General features: G+C 51.2%; 1 protein-coding gene across 1 annotated transcript; it reads right to left on the minus strand.

Moving 5' to 3' along the window:
* Nucleotides 1-9,620: 9,620 nt before the first annotated feature.
* Nucleotides 9,621-12,962, minus strand: WNT8A (Wnt family member 8A). Its single transcript, XM_021552209.3, has 6 exons — nt 12,892-12,962; nt 12,771-12,804; nt 12,421-12,559; nt 11,377-11,502; nt 11,120-11,262; nt 9,621-10,181 (listed from the first exon to the last, which is right to left on the minus strand). The coding sequence occupies exons 1-6, from the start codon at nt 12,960-12,962 to the stop codon at nt 9,621-9,623; spliced, it is 1,074 nt and encodes a 357-aa protein (XP_021407884.1).
* Between the last annotated feature and the right edge of the window lie 9,426 nt (nt 12,963-22,388).

Genomic DNA, 22,388 nt, shown 5'->3' on the forward strand with positions numbered 1-22,388 from the left:
ATTTTGTTCCTCTTACATGATTAATGTGGAAGGAGTGTTTTTAAATAGTTTGTAATTTGTCACAGTGAAACTTGCAATGGAAAACATGCCATAGCAGAGGCAGCCAGGGCCATAAAGTGCTGTTGTTGGGAAGTGAGGACTATTCTAACACAGGTGATGTCTCCAGGGGGTGTATTTCTCAAGGACTGGTGGGTGGATTAGCACTCAAACCTTTGAGGAGCAGGGTGAAAGCCAATATGTCCATGGTGACAGGGACACAGCTGGAGTTAAGAAGGATGACTAGCACATCCAAACCTTTTTTAAAGGATTTTGGTTGTTTTATCTCTAATGATCTTTTCTGGTTTCATTTATTTAGCTGTCTCAAGTGTTCATGTCTTTCAGGCAGCAGAGAAGTGTTTGCCCTGGTGTCTCAGAAAAGGAGGCTTTGTGTTTGGTCCCTCTGGGCACACTGCTGCCATGGGTGAGCAGGGAATGCCCCTTGCTCTCTGCCTGTCTCTGGCACTCGAATGCTTGTGGAGCTCATCTCAGCAGAGCTTTGCTGCTTTCTGCTTTCATTTTCCAGCCTCTGGGTCTTGGTGTCACCATGTGGCTTTGAAAAGAAATGGCTTGAAGTTGAAAGGGCCTGTTCAAAAAAGTTACCCATCCTTCAAAATGCAGGTTAGGGTTGTGTTTGTTCAAGGAGTAGCACCTGAAGGTTAATTCTGTTATTCCATGACTCCTTAGTTGATATGTTTTTCCAAAAGCCAGTAATCTCCAAGGAAGAAATGTCCTGTCTGGTAAAATAAAGCAAGACATATAAATTGCTTTAATGGGTGCTCTAGTACATTTATATCTTCTTAAAATGAAGCTAAACCACATGCATGAGATGATAGATGAGTTTATTTTCACATGTGGATTTAATAACCTACTAAGATGTAGCTGCATATTTAGTGCCCGAAGTCATCTCCAGGAAAATAGTTCCCTGGGGTGAGGTCAGTGTCTGCTTGCAGCCAAGAGAATGAGTTGAAGGGGTTTGTTAGTGGTTAGCTTGGTTAGGAGGCAGGATAGTTTATATGATACTGAACTAATCAGGATGATATGGAAATTAATTTTATCTTCTGCACAGGACAGAGAGAGTGGAAGTTCCCCTGAGACCATTTAAAACTCTGAGGAGTTGGACGGAGCTGACTGCCCCTCTGTTCTCTTTGTGGCACTGTTTGTTACTCTTCCCAAATATTTATTGGATCATAGTTGTAATTAAATTTGTCCTGAAAATGTACAGAGCACTCTGCACTTAGTGTAACATGAAACTAGAGATCCTCTACACTGAAGCAGTACAATGGCAGGTCTTGGCCACAACAGCCCCCTTTGGAATGGGAGATAATCCAAGAGACTTCCCTGTTGATATGGCACTTGCTAAGTTAAAGCACAGGAAATTGTGAATTTTGGCTCCATCCTGTTTGACCATTTACACTATCTCCTTATCAATGTACCTGGCCTGGTCCTGGGAGATTGGATGGTGTCTGGATACAAGAGGTAAAATTTAGTGCTCCCAAGTGCTTGAAAGGGACTGGACAGTGATTTGTGAGCTCTCTGGTGATGGGTGAGATAAAGCTCTCAGTGGGGATGTCCTCTGCCCTGCCTCCACCCTGGCCAGAGCTGGGCCAGGCTCCCCATGCACACCTTGGAGCTGGAGCTGAGTGCAGGCTGTGACCTGATCATTCCTGAATTCCAGATTCAAGTCTCATGGCCTGTAGTAGATAAGAGAAATAAATCAATTTTTGCTGTAGATGTTTCTCAGGGAGTTCAAATAGCAGGTTGTTTGGTAAAACAGAGGCTGAGACCTGAGATGACAGCGCTCACACCCTGTGGGGAAAAGCCCATGGGACAAGCAAGAAACAGGAGAGTGAAATAGTCCGGGCTGGGAAGAACAACTGTGTTTGCCCTGGGATAAATCTTAATACCTTAAGCACATCAAAGCATAAAAGTATTGTCTTACTCTTGGACTCAAGCTGGTTTGAGCAGAGCCATCCTGAGAATCTCTTCCCAGCACTCCTGCCCAGGACTGGCTGGTGCTCCTGTGCCAGCAGAGATGCCCCCAGGAGCCACATCTGCAGCCTGCCCCTGACTGGAATTACCTGCTCTCCCAACACCTGTGGTGCAGCTGTAATGCTGGGAATGCTTGGCACCTTGGGAGGTATTTGGGACTGAGTTAATTTAATTATTCTCCTGCTCATTGGCTTCAAAATCCACTTAGGGAGGAGGTGCCTTGTCCCTGTCACAGCTGATGGCAGCTGGCCAGCAGAAGTCTGCCTGGCAGGAGTGGGAATGAAGAACTGGGCCAGAATAGGTTTAGCTTCAAGGCACTGGGCAAAAGGGAGAGAAATAGAAATTGCTGTCTTTAAAACTGCTGACTCTGCCCTTGATGGATGATCCCCTAGAAGTGTCAGGCCAGGAGCCACAGCTCTGTGAGTTAGAAAAGCCTGTGGAATTGAGAAGAAATGTGAGAGAATAAATGTGTCCAGGCTTGATCTGAGTCAATAAAGAGAGTCCCACTGACATCACAACCCAGCATTTCAGACCAGGTACCTCATCACAGCTCTGAGTGCTGGCAGCCAGGCCAGATGGGACAGGCAGTGCAGCCATGGTCCCAGGCACAGCTTACAACCAGCAAACTCAGCCCATGCATGGCCTGAGTTTGAGCCCAAGTGAGGTAACCCTTGTGCCTCTCCCCACTGTTTTACAGTCTTTCTACTGACCTCGTCATTACCATCTTTTATGGCATCCCGTGTGCTGTTGAAAGCATCAGAGGAGGAAATGAAAGGCCCTTTACTGTCCAGGCTCTGTGCTCACATGTCCCCTGACGAGCTATTCTCTCCTGGCCGTGCCCACAAGGGACACTGAAGAAAGAATAGAGAGAAAGAAAAAGAATAGCTAAAATACTATTAGAGATGTCCATATCTATTTCCCATCATGTCCTATGGCTTGTACAGCTCCACTGTCCTGTTCTGTGACAGATTCAGACTTAGTCTCTTCCATTTGCTGGCTCTGACTCACTCTGTCCCATGTGATTGCAAGTCATCTTTGCATCCTGACTGCATTTGATGAACATTTCTTAGCTGTGGCCATCAATCTCTGGTCCTTGCTTCTCTTAGAGTTACCATCAACTCCCTCTCCTTTCCTCTCTGTGTTTCAGACCCTCTGGGAGGAATGAGTGTGGGTCCTGGTGCACACTTTAAAAGGGTCTTTTCTAATCTCCAGAAGTGTTTGGAGCAAGTCCACTATGTCTGGGAGAGCTCTGGTGTGAAGCTGTCCCAGCAGCCATCTCTATAGATAAATAATCATTTAATTAGGGAGCACCTCATCCTTCTTGTTCATAAAATATGAGCCACTCTGTGTGTCTGGTAAAGGAGGAATGGGATAGGAGAGCAAAAGGGAAGGGGAAGGGAAAGGGAAAAGGAAAGGAACTTCCAAAGTACATAGCAAGTTACATTTTTCTGATTTTCTCTAATCTGTCAATCTTCTGTTATATGGCTCATCTCCTTGAGGCTTGAAAAGGGGGAATTTACTGCACTGTAAGCCAGCAGTGATTTGCAAAGTGGATTGTATCCTAGGAGAGAGCAGGGAACCAGAAAAGGATGTGGGGGATCTTGTGACCCCCCTGCAGAGGTGTAAATACACTGTACATTACCAACCCTCTCCCAGCCACCCCTGGGGACAGTTTTGGAGGGGACCAACCTGCTCTATGTCCACCTCTAGTACCATGAGGCCATACCAGAAATATGGACCAGCAAGTGGGCAATAAATTGACACCCTGGCTCCCTGTACACCTCCTTCTCCTTGGAGAAACCTTTGGAACCTTTCCCAGTAGACTTGTGCTTGATCAGGAGTCCTGGCTGGAAGTGCAGCATGAATTCATACTGAATATGCAGCATTCCATGGGAAGCACGGGCTCCCCAGCCAGGGAAAGCAGATGCAGCTCATCCCAGCAGACAGTTATTGTAGGTGTCCTCCCCAGCTGAGAAATGTTTGGGAAACACTTGTAACTCTTTTTCTCAGGTGTTGCAAAGAGGATTTGTTTTGTAAATAGTGAAGCTGTTAATTGCCCTGACTTTATTAAGAGGGAGCCGAAAAGGTGTTAACAAGTTTTCGTTTCTCTGTGCTGGCAGTGAGCCAGCACAAGTCCCTCTGCAAGGGAAAGGTGGCAAAGTTGCTCTGAAAGTCCCTTTGCCCTCTAGAGAACAAAAAAATTAGGCACCCCTTTAGCCAAAGGCTTGGGGTAACGTGTGAATTTTGTAGGAGGGATTTAACTTGATTCACACAGAGTTCAGCTCCAGGGGATTCAATCTCTGTCGGTAACATGGACTGGAGGGCAGCACAGCTGGGAAGTCAGAGCTGGAAAAGAGCTTTAAAGGTTGTTTTCTTCCTCAGCTTCTCCCTAGGCACAGGTAGAGGGAAGCTCCTGCACACAACTGTGAGAAGCCCAGGAGTTCAGCAGCTTTGGTGGGGATTTAACTTCAAGCATGTCACTTAAAAATATATTGTTGAAAGATAGAGTTGAGGTTTCCAAGTCACTAACTGGTCACAAAAGTCTTTCTTGTATGCTCCAACAAGCCAGACACCCAAATGTTCCCATCTTTCCCTGAAAATTCCTGCTGATAAATCCCACAGAAGGCATGGAATGGATGCTTTTTCATCCTCCTCTCTGGGACTGGCACTAGCAGCAGGTAGCCAGGGGCTGATTCAGGCCCTTTAACTTTTTTTCTGCTAAGGGTTGGTTTTGCAAGTGGAAAAGGACCTGTGACTTGTTTTTTAAGACTTTTAAGACTTTAGGGAATTGCTGGCACTAGATGGTTTCCCTGCAGCAGATGCAGCGTGACCGGGAATCTACGCTGCATATGAAAAGGTCACTTACCCTGCTCAAGAGAGGAGATTCTAACACTTGTCAGCTTGAGTGATGGAGGCTCTGCATGGAGAGCCATAATATTCATGTCAGAGAATTGCCAAGCCCTTGCGGAAGTGTTGAAGATGGATGGCCTGGGGATACACTCCTGACACTTTAATACTGGGGGAGGATACAGCACAAACATCTCATACAGAATTATAATCCATGAAAGGGCACTGGGGGCATAATTTAAAGGTAATCCAGCAGGCATGGAGTTTAACAGCTGAAGGGAAGCAGGCTGGGGGAAAGGAGGGATGCTGGTGGGATGTGGTGGGGTTTCAGGGGAGGGAACAGCCCCCAGCTGGGGTGGGATCAGGGCAGGAGGGAGCAGTGCCCAAAATCCATCCACCTCCAGACTGCTCTGCAAAATCATCTGCAGAACCTGCACTTTGTGTATTAATAAATTTGATTCTCTGCTTGCTGATGGTCACTGTGCAGCAGTGTGACCCGTTGAGGGGAGAGCCTGGGGCAGCTGCCTCAATCTCTGAGCAGAAGGGTCCCTGGCAGCCTGCTGGGAGGGGCTGCAGGGGCACACGGTGGCAATGATGGTGTGAATTCCCTGCCAGGGCCATCCCTGCACTCTCTTCTGGGAGAGGGAGCAAAGGAAGCAGCACAGATGCAGCTCCTGTGCCAGGTGACATCCTGAGTCCCCAGGCTGGCTCTGCGTGCTGGGCAGCCCTGGGGAGGAGCTGTCTGTCTGCATTGGAACAGGCTGGCACCTGCACCCCAAAGTTCACCTTCCTGCATGCACCGAAGGAGGTGACCCCAGCCAAGGGCACTGAGCCATGCCCATGCTCCTGCCTGAAGGGGAGTGAGGCTGTGCAGGCACTTCCACCTGCTGGGAAGGAGAAACCAGAAGAAAAGTGTCCATCCTGGACAGCAGCACAGCATGGCCAAGAGGCAGCTGGTGAAACAGGGACAGGGACAGTCCTGGGTTAGATGGGAAGGGCTGGGAAAGCTTGTGGGCTTAGCCTGGGCTGTTATCATGGTATGAGCACCCCAACACTGACCTTCTGACCCTGTGTTAGTTGAGCAGGCACCTCTGACATAAACCTGCCTTGGTCTGTGCTAATGCTGTAGCTGAAATATATTATTTCATCATTTGGAGCATGTTTCCCTTTCTCACTACAAATGGATTGCAAACCATCCCTCTCCCACAATAAAGGCACGAATACACTGGGGGGACACTGGTGTTAAATCTCCAGAAAGGCAGTGGTGATTCTGAGCTGATCCCACAGCTGATCCACAGATTTCTCATCACAGAGGATGCTCTAGCCATGTCAGTGGCTGATCAAACATGAAGATGCTGCTCCAGAAATATCCAAGCAGCTCCACAGCCCTGGCTAAAGTGCCCCTGCTCCAGGGGAGAAGCAGTGCTGACAGCTCTTGAGGGACAGGCAGCAAGATTTTGCATTCATGCAGCACCTAGCCCAGATTAAGATTTTTTGGCTTTTTGTTGTAATTAGGATCTGTGGGACAGTGGTCAGGTTGCTCCTCAAGGCTTTAGAGAGCCAGCCCATCCCTTCTTCCAGGTGTGCAGTGAGTTACAGGTGATTTGGATCAGTGCCCAAACTGGAGCTGACTTGGTGTGATCATAAGCAAACACGTGCAGGTTTGAAGGCACCACCAGTCCCTGCAAGAGCTCTTTGGCTGTGGTGGGAGAAGGAGCCTTCGCAGAGCAGCCAGTGACAGTACTGTGCTCTGCTGTGTGTGCTCGTGTTTACTTTGAAATGCTCTGCAGGGATAAAAAAGCTGCCCAGGTAAAATCACAGCTGACATGGTGAGCTCAGTCCTGTGGCATCCTCAGAGTTTGTTACCCTGTGCCCCATGGCATTTGTGAGGGTTATTACAGAAGCCACAGCAGCAGGCAGGGGTGTCAGGGCTCCCTGACAGTGCTGTGATGGATTAAGATGATCCTGAATTTCTATTGTTTTGTAGTGAATGTAGTGAGAATTGATGACTCTTGTATCCAAGCAACAAGGGGGAGGATAAGGAAGCTTCAGCTTCTCCAGGACTGTAATATCTCTGGCAAAGTGCCACTCCAAGCCATAGAGTTGATTTTTGTATTTGTTCGGTCTTCGTATTGTCTCTGCAAGGTACAAAAAGAGAAAGGCAATGTGTGTCATGGGATGGTGTGTAACTTTCTCTTGAGTTTGCTTCAGTGTACATTTGGTCTCTGGCTTTTGGGTGTGATTTGCTCGTTGCCTTAGAGAGTCTGGGAACCAGAAATGTAAATGGCTTTGATGACAAATTTAAGGGAGGACAGTTCATCTCCAGCATTTAAATACAATGGGGTGGGTATGAATGCTGAGTCGGTGGGAATGGAAGGGCTCAGTGGGAGCAGGATTGGTCTCGGCAGTGGAATTCCTACTTCCCTCTCCAGCCCATTTCCCTGGGATGGAGCCTCTGTAGGACAAAGGTCTGGTGCTGTTGCCACCTACAAATCTCTTGCTTCTTATTTTCTGTGTTAATGTCACTTTGGAAAGATGCTGCAGAGAAATGGGTAAGATGATACATAGCATGTGCTGCCCATTCCTGCTCACTGGGAGCCCTCATCTCCTGGGATTTACCTGTGTGCTTTATTAACCTGCTGCTGGTATGCAGCAGGAGGGTTTTTATGTGTGCTTGGGAGTTACCCTGGTAAAATAGTTTCCCTCTTCTGAGAGCACATTAATAGGGACTGTCCTATGATATGTATAATCTCATTTTGCAGGATTTTGGTGGTACCCTGTGCCTGCAGCTGCTGGGGTTCTGGAGCACAGTCCAAACCAATACAAAAAGAGAGTCTGGGGGTAATATTTGTGCAGACAAGTCAACAGTGCTCGAGATGCAGGAAAGCAGCTTTGCTTATCTGTTTTTATCACTCCCAGTTCACCCTAAATTTTTGGGGGTTGCAACTGCTGTTGTGGCAACACTGTGCAAAAATCTTGGGGTATTTTGATTTGGTAGGATAAATTACTAGAAATAGCTACCCTGAAGGCAGTATAGCCCCCCTAACTGATGGTGTCACCCTTCCAACTTTAATAAAACCCACTTTGCATAAAATAAATGCATGGAAGCCAGCTGTACTCCCCTAATGTGCGTTTTGCAAGCTGAGCTCCCTGATCTGGCTCTTGTGTGTGCCAAGGCTGTGTTTACACAGGGAGCCATAGGGAGACCTGGATAAAATAGCACTGAAGCATTTGTAGCGTGGGTGCAACGTGCTGGCAAGAGCTGTTGGGTGATTTTTACACTTGTCTCTCCTCCTCCTCCTCCCCTGGCTGGAGAGCATCCTTGCCCTGCACATTGGGGGCGGGTGGTGCTCAGCCCTGGCTCCGAGGAGCAGGAGCTGCCCTGGCACAGCAGCGCCAGCGCTGTCCCCTCCTGCCCTCCCGTCCCGGTCCGGGCTGTTGGCACCCGGAGCAGCAGGGATCCCGCAGACACATTCACAGCTGTCCCCAAGTTTTCTCTCCTGCTCCAGTTCAAAGGGTTCCCCTCGTGCCTCCAAGAAATTTGCAGTGAGTGCCGATGGTGACGCTTTCCACATCAAAGCGGGGCAGCCTCGCATTGTCTGGGGGATGTCGGGTCGAGGCAAATTAAAGAGATTTTGGGAGCTTCGGGATCGGCTTTAGCCAGGCTGTGCCTGCATAGTCAGCGCTCGGAAAGGGCGAGATTACGGCGATAGGTACGAAAGCCAACTCTCCGGGGACTGGAGGCTGGAGCCAATTTACTGAGATCCAGGAGAACGAACTCATTGCCCTCGTTGGTTTTTGGATTAATGATGAGGAAATTCGTGGAAGTGCTGGGTTTTATACAGAAAGGGGCAATTTTGCACCTAAAATCATGCTGCTAGGAAGCCAGAAAGGAAAAAGGCAATTATTTTCATTGTGGTTTATTGCAAAATACAGTCCAAAATTTTAAAGGATACCTTCAAAATATATAGTGAAAACAGATTGTGCTAAGCAATAATACAGTTTATTAATAAACAACATCAGGCATAAAGAATTCTGAATTCTTATCTGCTAATTTGAAACAAACAAACAAAAAAAAGTTTAGGAACTGTAAATTGCTTAATTTTATCCAATACAAATACATGAAGCTATTGTCTATTTGGGGTGAGGCTTTTTGTGCCAAAATACAAAATTCAAAAAGGAGGAGAAAAAAAAAAAAGTGGGGAGGGAAATATGTAAACACTGGCTGTAAACTTTTCAAAGCCCTCAGGAGGCTGTAGCTGCGGTAATACACACCACGACACTGTCAAACCTCCTCTCACATCACAAAGTGCATAAGTTTTCCTCCAGAAATGCTGCCGAGCAGCTGCTGTGCACCAACAGCCGGGACCTGAGGCTGCAGGGATGGGACCACCCAGCCGGACCCGCTCTTGGCCGCAGCGCCTGTTCCCACCTCTGTGGCCGGGGGCTGGAGCCCCACTGCTGGCACTGACTGGCAAGGGCACAAGGGGCTGAGCCCACATAAGCCATGAAATTCCTCCCTCTGTCCAACACACAATAAAGTGACTCCCGAGAAGAAAGAAGCTACTGGTAAATGTTGAGGAAAAAACCTGGAAGCAAGCTGGACCATGGTCCCTCAGCGCCCGCGCCTCGTGCTTCCTGATCCCACCGCATCCATCCACAGGAGACCCCAGCACCTCGCACGGTGCACGCTCGGCCCTCGGGACGCTCCTTCCCCAGCGTGAGGCCACCAAAGCGTCCCTCCCCTATCTCCTGTGGCCCCTGTTCCTCTGCCTGATGTGGTTGGGGGCGGCGGAGTCGCGGCGGGTGCAGAAGTGCTTGGCCACCAGCGTCCGGCACTGCTCGCAGCGCACCGTGCAGCACCAGTGGAACTTGCAGTTGCAGCTGGCCACCACCTCTGTCCTCCTCTCCTCCACCCGCAGCCCACACTCGGTGCAGAGCCGCCGGCAGCTCCTCTTCTCCCACTGCGAGAGGTTCTTGCCGGTCTGCAGGCACTCGCGGCCCTCAGTGCCGTGGTGGCCCAGGCTGGCGTTCCTGGTGCAGTAGTCAGGGGAGTCCTCCAGGAAGACGAGCTCCGTGGCGTGGATGTGGTGGAAGGTCTCTGCCGTGGCCCCGCGGCTGTCGGCGCTGTTGCCGGCTCTCATGCGCCTCTTGTCCATCTCCAGCTTGTGGGCTTGGTCATATTTGAGCTTCAGGTAGTTGCCGATCTCGCGGAACTCGGCGAGCTGCAGCCAGCAGGTCTGGATGCTGCAGCTGCCCGACACCCCGTGGCACTTGCAGGCTCTCTTCATTGTGTCTTTCACCGCCTTAGTGGGATGAGGTGAAGAAATTAGGAAATCTCAAAATCAGGCTCTACAGCACTTGTAATTTGGGGATGCTACATCTAAAGTGGCTCGTGCTTGGCATGGCTTCAGGTCCTTCCAAGAACTGATGCTCTTAGTTCCAGGAAAACATCTGTCCCACAGCTAAGTGGGCACAAACTATTGTCCCCAGCCCTTCTAGGAGAATCCAGGCCAAGAAAAAAGTGTTTTGTCAGGTCATGCCCTTCTCACACCACTCACCAATATTAACCCACGTCCCTTTCAGAAGTTTCATTCAAAATGTGTGAAACTACTTTGGAATAATCATACCCAACCTCTCTGCATCTCCTCCAGGCCAAGCACTTCACAGATATTATCTGCCTATCTCCCTCTGGTATTTATAAGGTCCCAATCGCTGGTATCTATGTGAGATTAAGCCTTGACACACCCTATGAGATAGGTATGTTAAGTGTTGTCATCCTTGTTTTTACAGACAAGGAGGTTTGGCAAGGTGCTGAGAGCTTCCACAGCCCAGGCAGGAGTGGGGGTGAGTCTGGCTGGCTTGTGAGCAGGGCCAGCTCACACCTGGCTTCCTGGCCAAAGAGCTTGGAAATGCATATTGCAAGAAAGTAAGGAAGGTGGTTCTGGCTTTGTTTTACAGACCAGACAAGCCTAGAGGTGAGTACAAATCCCATGCATTTCTGAATAAGTGCCCTGTGCCAGCAGTTAACTGCATTACAAAGCTGCAGAAGCTGGAAGGGGGAACAACTCTTACTGTCATTCCCTGTGTTGAGGTTCAAGGCCAGATTCTGGCTGTGTTTTCCCCCCCCCATGCAACCACTACTGGGCATGGATTTTCACAGGGACTTGAAAATGGGCACCTGGACAGCCTAGATATTGTTTTCAATATAGACATTATTATTAATACTATTATTATTACTTACAAGTCTCCCGACTTCATTGTTGTGCAGGTTAATCAGCGCGCGGGTATCGTGTCCTGTTTCCAAGGCATCCACAAAGAGCTTGGAGACCTTCTCCCCAAACTCCACGTTGTCACTGCATCCTCCCCAGACCCAGCCTCGGCCGCCTGCAGGACAGACACAGGATTAAGCACCGACCTGCCCCAAATCCTGCCCTGAATCTGAGGGCTGTGTGTGGGGACAGAGGGACGGGGTCAGTCTGTCCGGGGCTGGTCACCCACCGACGCGGCCGTTCCTGGAGTCGTCGCAGCCGCAGCTCTCGAAGTCTCCCAGGCTGCAGTTCCTGGTCAGGGTGTACATGACCCCGGCCGAGCTGATGGCGTGCACAAAGGAAGTTTCCCGGGTAGCTGGGGGAGAGGAGGGAAAAAAGCTGTCAGATGCAAATATAGACATCAATCCCGGATTATCAGGAATGATCTCCTGTGCTGCAAAAGTGCACGGAGAAAATACCCGCTCTTTGCAAAAGGTAAGGTGCTACAGAGATTAAATGCTCATGACTGGATCTTTTCAGGCTTCAGCATCACAGGGTACAGCAATTTGCTATCACATTATGCCATACATAATATGGCACAATATGTGTCCATACAGGGGATGGAACTTCTTGCCAGGGGTAAGATTTTAAGGAAATGCCATAGTCCTCCTCTGGCCAAGGTGAGTTATTTCTCCTTTCACCTGGCACTCGGTTCATCTCTGTCCTTCCATGCCTGGGGGTATGTTGTGCTTTGATCTTGCCTGCTAGAGAAAATGGTCATTGATCCTTTGAACCTGTGCTAACAGCTGTCTGCACTCACACTCCTAGTGCAGTCTTTTTTGGCTTTCTGAAGAGATTCAAATAGAGATGCTGCTCTGGGTGAAAGGAGGCTTCTGCCCACTGAAATAGATAATATTGAAATATATCCACAGCTTTCTTATGAAGGCAGTTTCTTAGTGCACATCACTGGTTTCTCCCTTTGCCTCTCCTGCACTTCTCCCCACTGGAAGCTCGGGTGTCTCTAACACTGCACTCCCCGGAATGCTGCACACAAAGGGGTAGGAGCAGACCCACGGAGCAGCACCGCAGGCAACACCGAGCCTGGGATCCCAGGAAAATATTAGTGCTATTTATGACACCAGTTAATACAGATACAGGAAAAACAGCAGTGATTTTTGGGACAGGAAGGCCGTTCTCCATCAGTCAACCACAGCAGCAGCTCTGTGCAGGGCACATCCCAGCTGGCACCGGAGCATCCCGGGCGGGAGCGGCGCCGCAGGTGAGGGGAACTCACCGCTGCGGAGCCGGTTGTGGGTGGAGAGCTGCAGGGCGCTCTCGGGGCAGTTCCAGCGCTCCCAGCCGAACTGGAACTTGCACTCCTCCATCCCGCTGTGCGCCCCGGCCGCCACGCTGCTGGAGTACGTCAGGTAAGCCTGGCACGGGAAACAGCGGGGTTACAATCCTCCTGTGTTCGCACTTATCAGTGAAAACAGACATAAGCAGGTTGTGAGTCCTTTCCCTCTGTACTTGGCAGGACTTGGAGCCGATATGCTCTGGGAAGTCTGGTTCCTTGGAAAGTACTATTTCCCATTTGCAATACAAAATCACTCCATTTAAATCCCTGACAGTCCGTATGTTAATTACCTTAGGTCCTGTCATCAGAAAGTTATTCACAGACCTGAAACAAAGAAAATAAAATAAATCACCTTACCACAGGCTGAAGAGCATCTCTAAAAAATGCCCTTTCCACCGAGTTGGACCCTACCATGCTGCTGTGTGGAGAATGGCACTGTAGACCCCCGTGATGGAGAGGATGAGGAGGGTGCTTCTCTTCATGGCTGTCACAAGCAGTGGGGTTGGATCCCTTTGGCTGCTCCGTAGCTCTCCACACCGCAGGTCTCTGCACAAGCAGGGCCACCTCCCTCCACTCCTTCCCAAGGTGAGCTATGGGGATGGAGCAAAGCTGCAGGAACCTCCAAGCCTGATATTTATAAGGTGAAGTTGTGAATAGTCAAAACCCCCCATTCATTTGCTACCCAATGACTTAATGTGATAAAAAAGCTCCCGCTCCAATGGGTGACAAGGAACCGCCTAAGGTTGCACTTCAAAAGGCGGCGGGTGTCCCTGGGAGCGGGATGGTCTGAAGGAGAGCAAACTTCCCTAACAATGGGACACTTTTAACTCTCTTCCCTGCCACCAGCCATCCCTTTCTGCTGGCCCCAAGTCCTCTTGCCTTCCCCTTTTCATCCTCTGCTTGCCAGCAGAGGCTCCATCCCCACGTCCCTCTGAAATAACAAGCGGATGCATTTCTATAGTTCCCCTGCTATCTGCCTGCTCCCTCCTATGAGAATTCCCCGAGGAGTTTTAACAACCCTTCTGTAAAGATCTATAGGGGATAGACCTCCCAGGTCTCCTTGGTTTGCAGAGATGCGTTTAACGGCAGGAATTTTCCTTCTTGCCTCTTTATGATGAAAGTTTCTGCATTTTCATCCTGATACCAGCGAGCGTGGCTCGGTAGCATTTGGAAATCTCTCTCATTTACGCGGCTGCAGCTTGGGAACACTGTGTGAATCATTTATGTGGTTTTCTCCATGATCCAACGCTGTAATTAGGGGAGCAGTTTTCTGGGGTTGGCAATTTCCTCTCGGTGAAGGCTGCTGCAGCACGGGCACAGCTGCTCCAGGCAGGAGCTGCCCATAGCCTGAGTGGAACGAGGGGCCTCTGCTGCAGCTGAACCTTCATCTGTGCTTGGGAAAGGAAAAATCCTTATCAGAGGAAACCCAAAAAGCCTTTTGGTAGTTACAGCCAGTATTGTTAAGGGTTGTGAGGAGCTGTGATGCAGCTGATGGAGGAATGGGGAGATGTTGTTCATGGAAACTTCTTGGTCTGTTTTCCTGTGGGTGAATGGTCCCAGTGGGGGAGACTCACCCTGGGCAGGGATCTTGGCTGCTCCATAGGGCAGTGAGGGTGCTTGGCCCCAAAGCAGTGCTGTGCTGTGCCAGCAGTGACAAACAGCCCCCTGCCTCTGCCTGTCACTGTCCCATGGCACACAGGCACAGCCTCTGCCCATGGTGAGCCATCTTTGGATGATGCAGATGATGCAGAGGTGCTGCCTTTTTCCTCCTCTCAGCTCCCTGACTGACCCTGGGGTACCCCCACCTCCCTGAGTTAATCACTGCTGCTGCAGGGGGACTGATGGAAGAACCCCATCTTCACATGCAGGCAAGTGGCCACAGCCAGCAGCACAGTGACCAGGCAGAGGGATGCACCTCAGAACCTTTGAGAAGTAGTTTTCTGTCCTGCCATGAAATGCTCAAGAGCACTGCAGAGCCAGCAACCTGCCCTGGGGTTTGACACCTTGCTTCAGCTGGGTCTGAAGCGCAGGCCTGTGGGCTCAGCTCCCACTGCTGCAGACCTGTCACTCCTTTCTCCAGCCTGGAGATAAAGCAGCTCCTCTCTGCTCCTGGCTGCAGCAAGCACAGGGATTCTCCCTGTCCTGCTGCCCCTCTGCGAGTGAGGGAAGAGGTCTCTACCTCCAGACTCTGCACAAGGGAAGCCTGGAGTCAGCTGGGCAAAGCCACAAACAACCCCTTTGTAACCAGAGGATTAAAATTGCAGATTGGTTAAAAAACAGCAATGCAAAATACCTTCCAAGTGAGCACAAAGCTGGTGCAGTCCCACCAGCATGGAAAACCCTCTGTGAGTCAGCATTTTAATCATTACCATCCCGAACAGATCCTACTTGTTAGAGCTGTCAAAGGACAATTACTGGGAATGAAGTGTTTCCCATGTATCAGGGGAGCTCATTGATTAAAGCCCATGCATATGGCTTGGAAATCTGCGTGCATTTTCTGTGTGCACACAGGTAATTTTGGGGGGTTGTGTCTGGCTGCCCCGAGGCCATTTAGATGGGTTTTTTTCTTGTCTGAGACAGCTTGTGCAGCTAAAAAAATGTTGGCATGTCTGCTCTGTCAGTTCACACATGATACTGCTATCACATGCCAGAGGAATAACAGCGTCCCTGGGCGTGAGCTGTGCTGAGAGCAGCCGCTGGCAGGACCACACAGCTCTTTGCCCAGGCTATTAAAAATGTCCTTTCTAATTAAAGTCACAGCCTTCTTAAAAGTCACTCATAACGTTGTCACTTGCACTAGTTGTCAGCAAACAAAGCAGCGTGCTGTGACAAGCCTCCCCACGCTGCTCCAGGCTTTTTCCACATTAACTGCTCAGGCCTGGCAGGCAGGAGCCAGCACTTCTGCAGGGCACCCAGCAATGAGTGCACTGATCCCAGTTGTATTTCTGCTTGACTTCTCCACCTTAGGCAAAAGCAGACTTGGGTCTCGCTGTGTTAATAAATTTGCACTTTGTGCAATGTCCTTGCAGCAGAAGAGATTAAATCTCTGTTTGCAGCTGGGTAAACTGAGGCACAGGAATGGGTGGTCTGGAGATCTCGGGGTGGATCAGTGGCAGAGCTGAACCAGGCAGAGCTGTTTTTGGTGCTTTGCTCCATAGGTCACTGGGCACATGTGGGCCAAGCCCAGCTGGGCTCTGGAGGCTCTGGGTGCTCCCCCATCGCCCATGGGAGCAGCCCACTGGTCACCCCATGGTGACCCACCCCCCATGGGGCATCTGAGAAATGATGCTGGAGGTGGTTTCCCTTTGATTTTCCCACTGCCTAGAAACCTACTTTTGCTTTGGTTCTGGATGGGGGAAAAAAAGGAGGTCTGGAAGGCAAATTCTGTTGAATTTACCTGGTTATGAAGAATGTGCACTGTCAGTGATCTGGGCAGCCTGGACCTCATGAGCCATCAGCTGCTCTGCAGGCTCTGCACCGAGTGATGCTGAGGGACAGGCTGCTTGCAAAGCAGTGTCCTGAGAGTCAGCTGGACCCCCTCGACTTAACTGATAAAATGTTGGTGCTTTGTTTCTTATTTTTGTGCTATGTAACCAAACAGGCAGTGCTTTTCATGGCACGGTCAAAATCCTAAAGTATTTTGGTATCTGCCCTAATTAAAGAGACAGCAATAGTATATGCAGTCCCAGGCACCCGCAAAACCCTTTTCACACCACAATGTGGGTTTTCAGGGAAGGCAGACATGATGTAAATCAGTTTATCAGGGTGGCAGGTCCCACAGGGGTGGGGTCCTGGCTTGTGCTGCCCCGTGGCTGTGGACAACAGGAAAATAAAGCACAGGCCACTTGCTAAATTGCCCTTGGCAGGTGACACATTCAGAGCCCTGGCGTCAAATCCTGCATTGCTGCCCTCCTTACAATAGAAACCCACCTGGGTAATTAGAAAGCCAGCCCCTCTCTGGTGAGCTGGAGGATGTTTTATGGTGCTCTCCCACACTGCTCACCCCGGGAAGCCCCCCAAGCCCCTTGGTCTGTACACAGCAAAGGGGATGTGTCCCTGTGCTGCACAAGCTCCATCCCAGAGGCCTGCAGCTGTGGGGCAACCCTCCTGCACACCCAGCTCTTCTAGGAATTTTTATTTTTAGCCTTCTCACCTTCCTGTATTGGGGAAAATATATCCCCATTGTTCTGCCTGCTGCACACTCCCTGTGGGCTGCTGCAGTTCCCAGCAGGAATAAACAGAGGCAGGACCCAAGCCCTGGACCTGGCACAGTGCTGGGGGGAGTTTTGCCTGTATAATGAATATATTTTGATTAATGAATAGTAATTGGGGATGGAGATGTAACTGGAATTAGGTATTGTGCCACACCTACCCCATGGGCTTGATCCTTTTCATGCCTGTTTTGGCACACAGAAGCAGCTCAATATTTACTGAAAACAAGATTAAACCACCCAACAGAGCCAGCTTAGGGTGTGCTTTCCCAGTGAAAAAAATTATCCCAAAGAGCTGCTGTCTCTCAGCAGCACTTTGTGTCCTCAGCTGTACCCATGCACCCAGTTTTTCTGTCTTAATTTTGACCCTGATTCCCAGCACAACCTTGTGCAGCCTGATGGGGCAAGCAGTGAACTTCATCAGTGAGGCCACAAAAAAATCAAGTCCAAGGTAAGAGCCACTTCTACTGAAGGAAATACATCCTGGGATAGAAGCCAGCACCATAGGAAGCTCCAGGTTTGTACCTTTTGGTTCCAGGAAGGAAAAAACTGAGGTTTGGAACCGAATTCTGATCTTTCTAGACACAAACTGGCCAGGGACATAGATCCTTCCCAGCAAGGGTTGTCAAGGTGATTTGGGTATGTCCTGCTTGTAGAAAAGGCCTCAGAGCATTGCAGAACTCTTGGATCTGTGTGCACAGGATGATGTGTTTAGGCTAGAAATGAGAAAATACAGAAAATAGGAGTGGGGTGGGGAAACCTTTATTCCATCAACAAGAGGCAAGCAAGGGACTCAAGATGTAGATTTGACTTGCTGTGGTCTCACCATGTGTCAGGAAGGAGGTGGATGAGTATGGCCCCACTGCAGGGGGGAGGATGGGCTGGGAGATGGGTCAGGACCCAATTGGCTGGGGACAGTGGCTGGAGGGGGCTTCACCCTGCCAGCAGCAGTGCCCATCTCTCTGGGGAAAGCTCTAGAGAGCACTTGGCTGCCCCATGACCTCACCAGCCTCACCTCACCTGCCTCCTTTAGGTGTGTCCCCCAAAACTTACAGGGCTGTTTACACAGCAGCCCTATAAAGTAGGGAGAAGTGTTTTGTTTTTCTCTCCCTCTTTAAAGGAAGTGTCATGCAAACAGAATCAGTGCAGCTGATGGGTTACTGCCTGGGCATGCATGCAGGGACAGATCTCTGTCCTGGCAAGGTGTCACCTCCCAGGTGAAAGCCAGTCCAGGAAGAGATTGGGCACTGATACAGAGGAAAATTATCACATCCTTCTTAATTATTCATAGCCAAAAGCAAGTTAAATTAACTGATTACAACCTGGCTCATGTGGAGCTCCCCATCCTTTCCCAGCATGGGTCCTTGTATTACCCCTTTGTGGCCGAGGCTCTGTCATCCCTACTGTCCCCCATCCATTTCATGTCACAGATCAAGCCCAAAGGTCTCTAAATTCTGAGTTGGATGATATGGGTGTTGCTGCTGGATCTGTCTGGCACACTCAATGTGGGAGGTTTTGGAACTCACAGAAGAAAATCATTATTTGAGCCACGAATATTTTCTTTAAATTTGTCTTTGTTTCTTTGGACAGAGGTGATTCCAAGTGCAGAAAGCTGTTGCTTCCTCTGGAAGAATCTGGGCTGAGAGCAACTTAAAAAATTCTTTGAGACTTTCTGGGAAAAACAAAGTGAGGAGAAAAGTTGCCTCTGGCCTCAGCTTTGCCCACAAAGGCAGTGGGGAGCCTGTGCTGCTGTGGGGTTCGTTCCTCCCGTGGTGCCCACCTGGGCTCTGGCTCTTTGCTGTGGTTCCCCCTAAGGAAACCCCTCTTGCTTTGCCCGTCTTGGAAGTGCAGAGCTGGGTTGAGCTCTGTAGCTCCATTTCACAGTGCAGCTGGGCACTGATGCCACGTTCAGTCCTTGCTTCCATCAGTCTGGTAGCGCCATGCATTTCTCTGTCTCTGAGGCAGGAGGAGACAGCTCCAGTGTTACCTGAGGTCAGGGTGGGGTGGCAGCTCTTTGCAAGGTCTCTGGTTTTACTAAAACAGTTTTAGGCCTTTGCTGTCCAGTTTAAAGTTGATCCAATGGGAATGTGTAAGGTGAGGATGTGGCTCAGGGATTCAGCTCATCAGCATCCTCCAGGCACAGAGAACTGTTAGGACACTCCATGGGGTGAATTTTCTTTTAGAAACAGATTCCCTTGATCATATTCGCTTGGTAAATCCCAGACCAGCTCTGAGCAGCCGAGCTGAGGTGGCTCTGGAGGGATCTCTGAGAATGACCGCGGTTCGCTTTGCACTTGTTCTCGCAGGGGGTGGAGATGGAGCCGAGCCCCGGCGCCGGCATCAAACCGCGGGCACAGCGCCGGCAGGGAGCGGGCCCGGCGCTGGGGATGTCCCCGCGGTGTCCCCGCAGTGTCCCGGCATTGTCCTCGCAGTGTCCCGGCAGTGTCCCTGCTCTGTCCCCGCGGTGTCCCGGCAGTGTCCCGGCAGTGTCCCGGCAGTGTCCTCGCAGTGTCCCCGCTCTGTCCCCACTCTGTCCCCACAGTATCCTGGCAGTGTCCCCGCAATGTCCCCGCTCTGTCCCGGCACTGTCCCGCACTGTCCCCGCAGTGTCCCCGCTCTGTCCCCACAGTGTCCCCGCTCTGTCCCGGCAGCGTCCCGGCACTGTCCCCGCTCTGTCCCGCAGTGTCCCGGCACTGTCCCGGCACTGTCCCCGCAGTGTCCCCGCAGTGTCCCCGCAGTGTCCCCGCTGTGTCCCGGCACTGTCCCGGCACTGTCCCGGCACTGTCCCGGCACTGTCCCGCAGTGTCCCCGCAGTGTCCCCGCAGTGTCCCCGCTCTGTCCCGCAGTGTCCCGGCAGTGTCCTGGCACTGTCCCGCACGGTCCCCGCTCTGTCCCCGCAGTGTCCCGGCACTGTCCCGGCACTGTCCCCGCAGTGTCCCCGCAGTGTCCCCGCAGTGTCCCCGCTGTGTCCCGGCACTGTCCCGGCACTGTCCCGGCACTGTCCCGCAGTGTCCCCGCAGTGTCCCCGCAGTGTCCCCGCTCTGTCCCGGCAGTGTCCCGGCACTGTCCCGCAGTGTCCCCGCTCTGTCCCGCAGTGTCCCGGCACTGTCCCGGCACCGTCCCGGCACTGTCCCGGCACTGTCCCGCAGTGTCCCCGCAGTGTCCCCGCAGGCTGGTGACAAGGCTCCCCCCTGTGGGATGTCCCCGCACCGCACACCCGTGCCCGGCCCGGCCCGCACGCACCGTGCCCGCCGGCAGTGCCCGGGGGCACAGGGGTGGCACAGGCTGGTGTCACCGGTGTCACCAGTGTCACCAGTGTCCCCAGCCGAGCCCCCCTGCGCAGCTGGGATGGGAGCTGTGTAGCAGTGCCGCTGCCCGAACAACCCCTGCGGAGTTCTCCATCCTCATTGCTCGGGCTGGCTGGCCAAGCCCTGCGATTTTCAAGATGTATTGAGGGGAAAAAAAAAAAAAAAAAAGCCAAGAAACCCCTCTGCTGTGGGTCTGTGGTTCATGTGGCCGTGAAGGAGCTGCGTGGGCAAGAGCAATCCTCCAGCAGCACCCACCTGCCCCCAGGGTCACGGCGCTGTCGCCGTCCCCATCTGCCTCTGGATTGATGCCCCCAAAGTCATCAGCATTACTGGGGATGTCTGCCAGCGTGGGCACTGCAGCTGGCACGGGCTGTGTGACATCTCTTCCCTCCCAGTGCCCGTGCTCCTCGCTGCCCGTGCTGGCACAGGTGAGGGCCGTGCTGCAGCCCGTGCACATGGCCGGGAGCAGCACCGTGGGCTTGGCTCACCCAGATCCCACTGAAACAAGGGCCTGGACAGGACAGAATAAAACAGTGAACTGGGGGAGCAGTGAAGAGGCTGGAGCATTATAAAGCCATTATGGAGCTATTGCAATGCTATAAGCTACTTCTACTCCTGCTCCCTGGAGAGAAGGGTCCTAGCAGTGGGAGTGAAGCTGCTGCCCAGGGCATCCCTGCTGCCACCCTTACTGCCCTTGGACTCAGCCCCACACGCCTTCAGCCAAGGCTCCTCATGCCTGATTTCTTCATTGCTAAATGAAATGTGTGATTTTGGACCTGCACAAGTGTTTCTTTAACACTTTGTGGTGGTGACTCCTCCCAGTACTAGCAAGGATGGGGGGACCAGCTGTGGTTGGGTGTGACCTGAGGCAGCTCCCATGATTAGATAGAAAAATAAAACCCCAATTCTTCTTTCTGAGATAAAGAATTATTTCCAGCATCATGAGAAAACAAAGTAGACCAAGGAGGATTATTTTCCCCAAACAAGATGCTGTTTGAAAACACCCACTTGGAGTCACACACAATTTTTTTCCTCCCTTGTTGTTGCAACTTCGCCAAATCAAAAATTTTGATACTGAGTTGGCTTCTGAATTCATGAGACCAGCTTAAAATTCCTGAAATGTTTTTTTATTATTATTTTGAAAATTCTCATTCTTTTTGTTCAGTGCTTACTGCTGGAGCCTTAAGACACTTCATTTTCACGTGTCCCTTTGATCAGAGAAGCTAGAAACCCCCTTCTGCTCCCCCCTCCTCTTCCTTCCTTCCCAATTCCCCACGGACTGAATGAATTCTGGACCCGGGCCTTGAAGCAAACACAAAGCACTGGGAGAGTTGCAGTTGATGGTAGTAGTTGTCAAGAGCTGTTGTCAGCACAGCTTACAAGATGTGCACGAACCATTCCCAGCAACTGTTCCTTCCCAAGGCAGCTCTCCTGACAAGGCAGCGAGCACACGGAGCCGCCTCTCCCGGCACGGGAGATGGGAGCAGAGCTTTCCCTGCTGTCAGTTTGAGCAGTGTTGGGCTGGAAATGGAGAAACACCCCCACCACACCTGCTCCCACACAGCCTGGCTCAGCCCCAGTGCCTCTGCTGTGTTGCTGGGACACACCTCGGTGCCCGGGATGGGGCTGGGACAGCAGAGATCCGGGTGGGAGCAGGTGGCCAGGCCAGGGCTGCCTGCCTGTGCCAGGGCTCCAGGAGGACACAGAGGCTTTGTTTGCTCGTGCACAGTGTGGGAGGCTCCCCCAGCTTGGCACCAGAAGGTTAGTGCTTTTCAAAAGACTATTGTTTTCACCCTGTGTTTTTGGAAAAACAAGGGGCGAGCCAGGCAGAGGCATGAGAACCACCCTGGCTTCTTCTGCCTGGAGTTTCTGCTGCCGTGGGCACCTCCCTGGCTGCACTCCCAGCCCTGACCTCCTTCCCACATGGTGTGGTTCAGACCCCTGATCCTGCAGAGCTTTTGCAGATCTTTGCTCACATCTCTCCTTGTTTTCCTTCCCTGATCCTCTCTCAGCAGGAGATGTCTCTGCTGCATCAGGACCAACCAGTGCTTAGGGCAGAACAAACACACAAAGGTGTTTTCCAAAGACTTCTCCAGCCTTGGCCTTGCATGGGCATCCCAGCTTTTGTTGTGGTGGCCAAAGCCTACTGCCTTTATCACTGCAGAGCTGTGGCATGTCTCAATAGTCATGGGTCTAACGACCCAAATAAGAGAGAACAGCCAAATATATTTGAAAAAAAACCCACATGTTCTTTGAGACTTGGCCGTGGTATCTGAGCTGGGGCTGGCAGGACTTTCAGGCTCCAGCTGTGGTGGAACACACAAATGCCCTTTGCCTAGGAGAATTAGGGTCAGGGCTTGTTCTGCCTGGCTTTCACTGCTATCAAATG

The sequence above is a fragment of the Lonchura striata genome, chromosome 15 (genome assembly GCF_046129695.1).
Source record: "Lonchura striata isolate bLonStr1 chromosome 15, bLonStr1.mat, whole genome shotgun sequence".
NCBI lineage: Eukaryota > Metazoa > Chordata > Aves > Passeriformes > Estrildidae > Lonchura > Lonchura striata.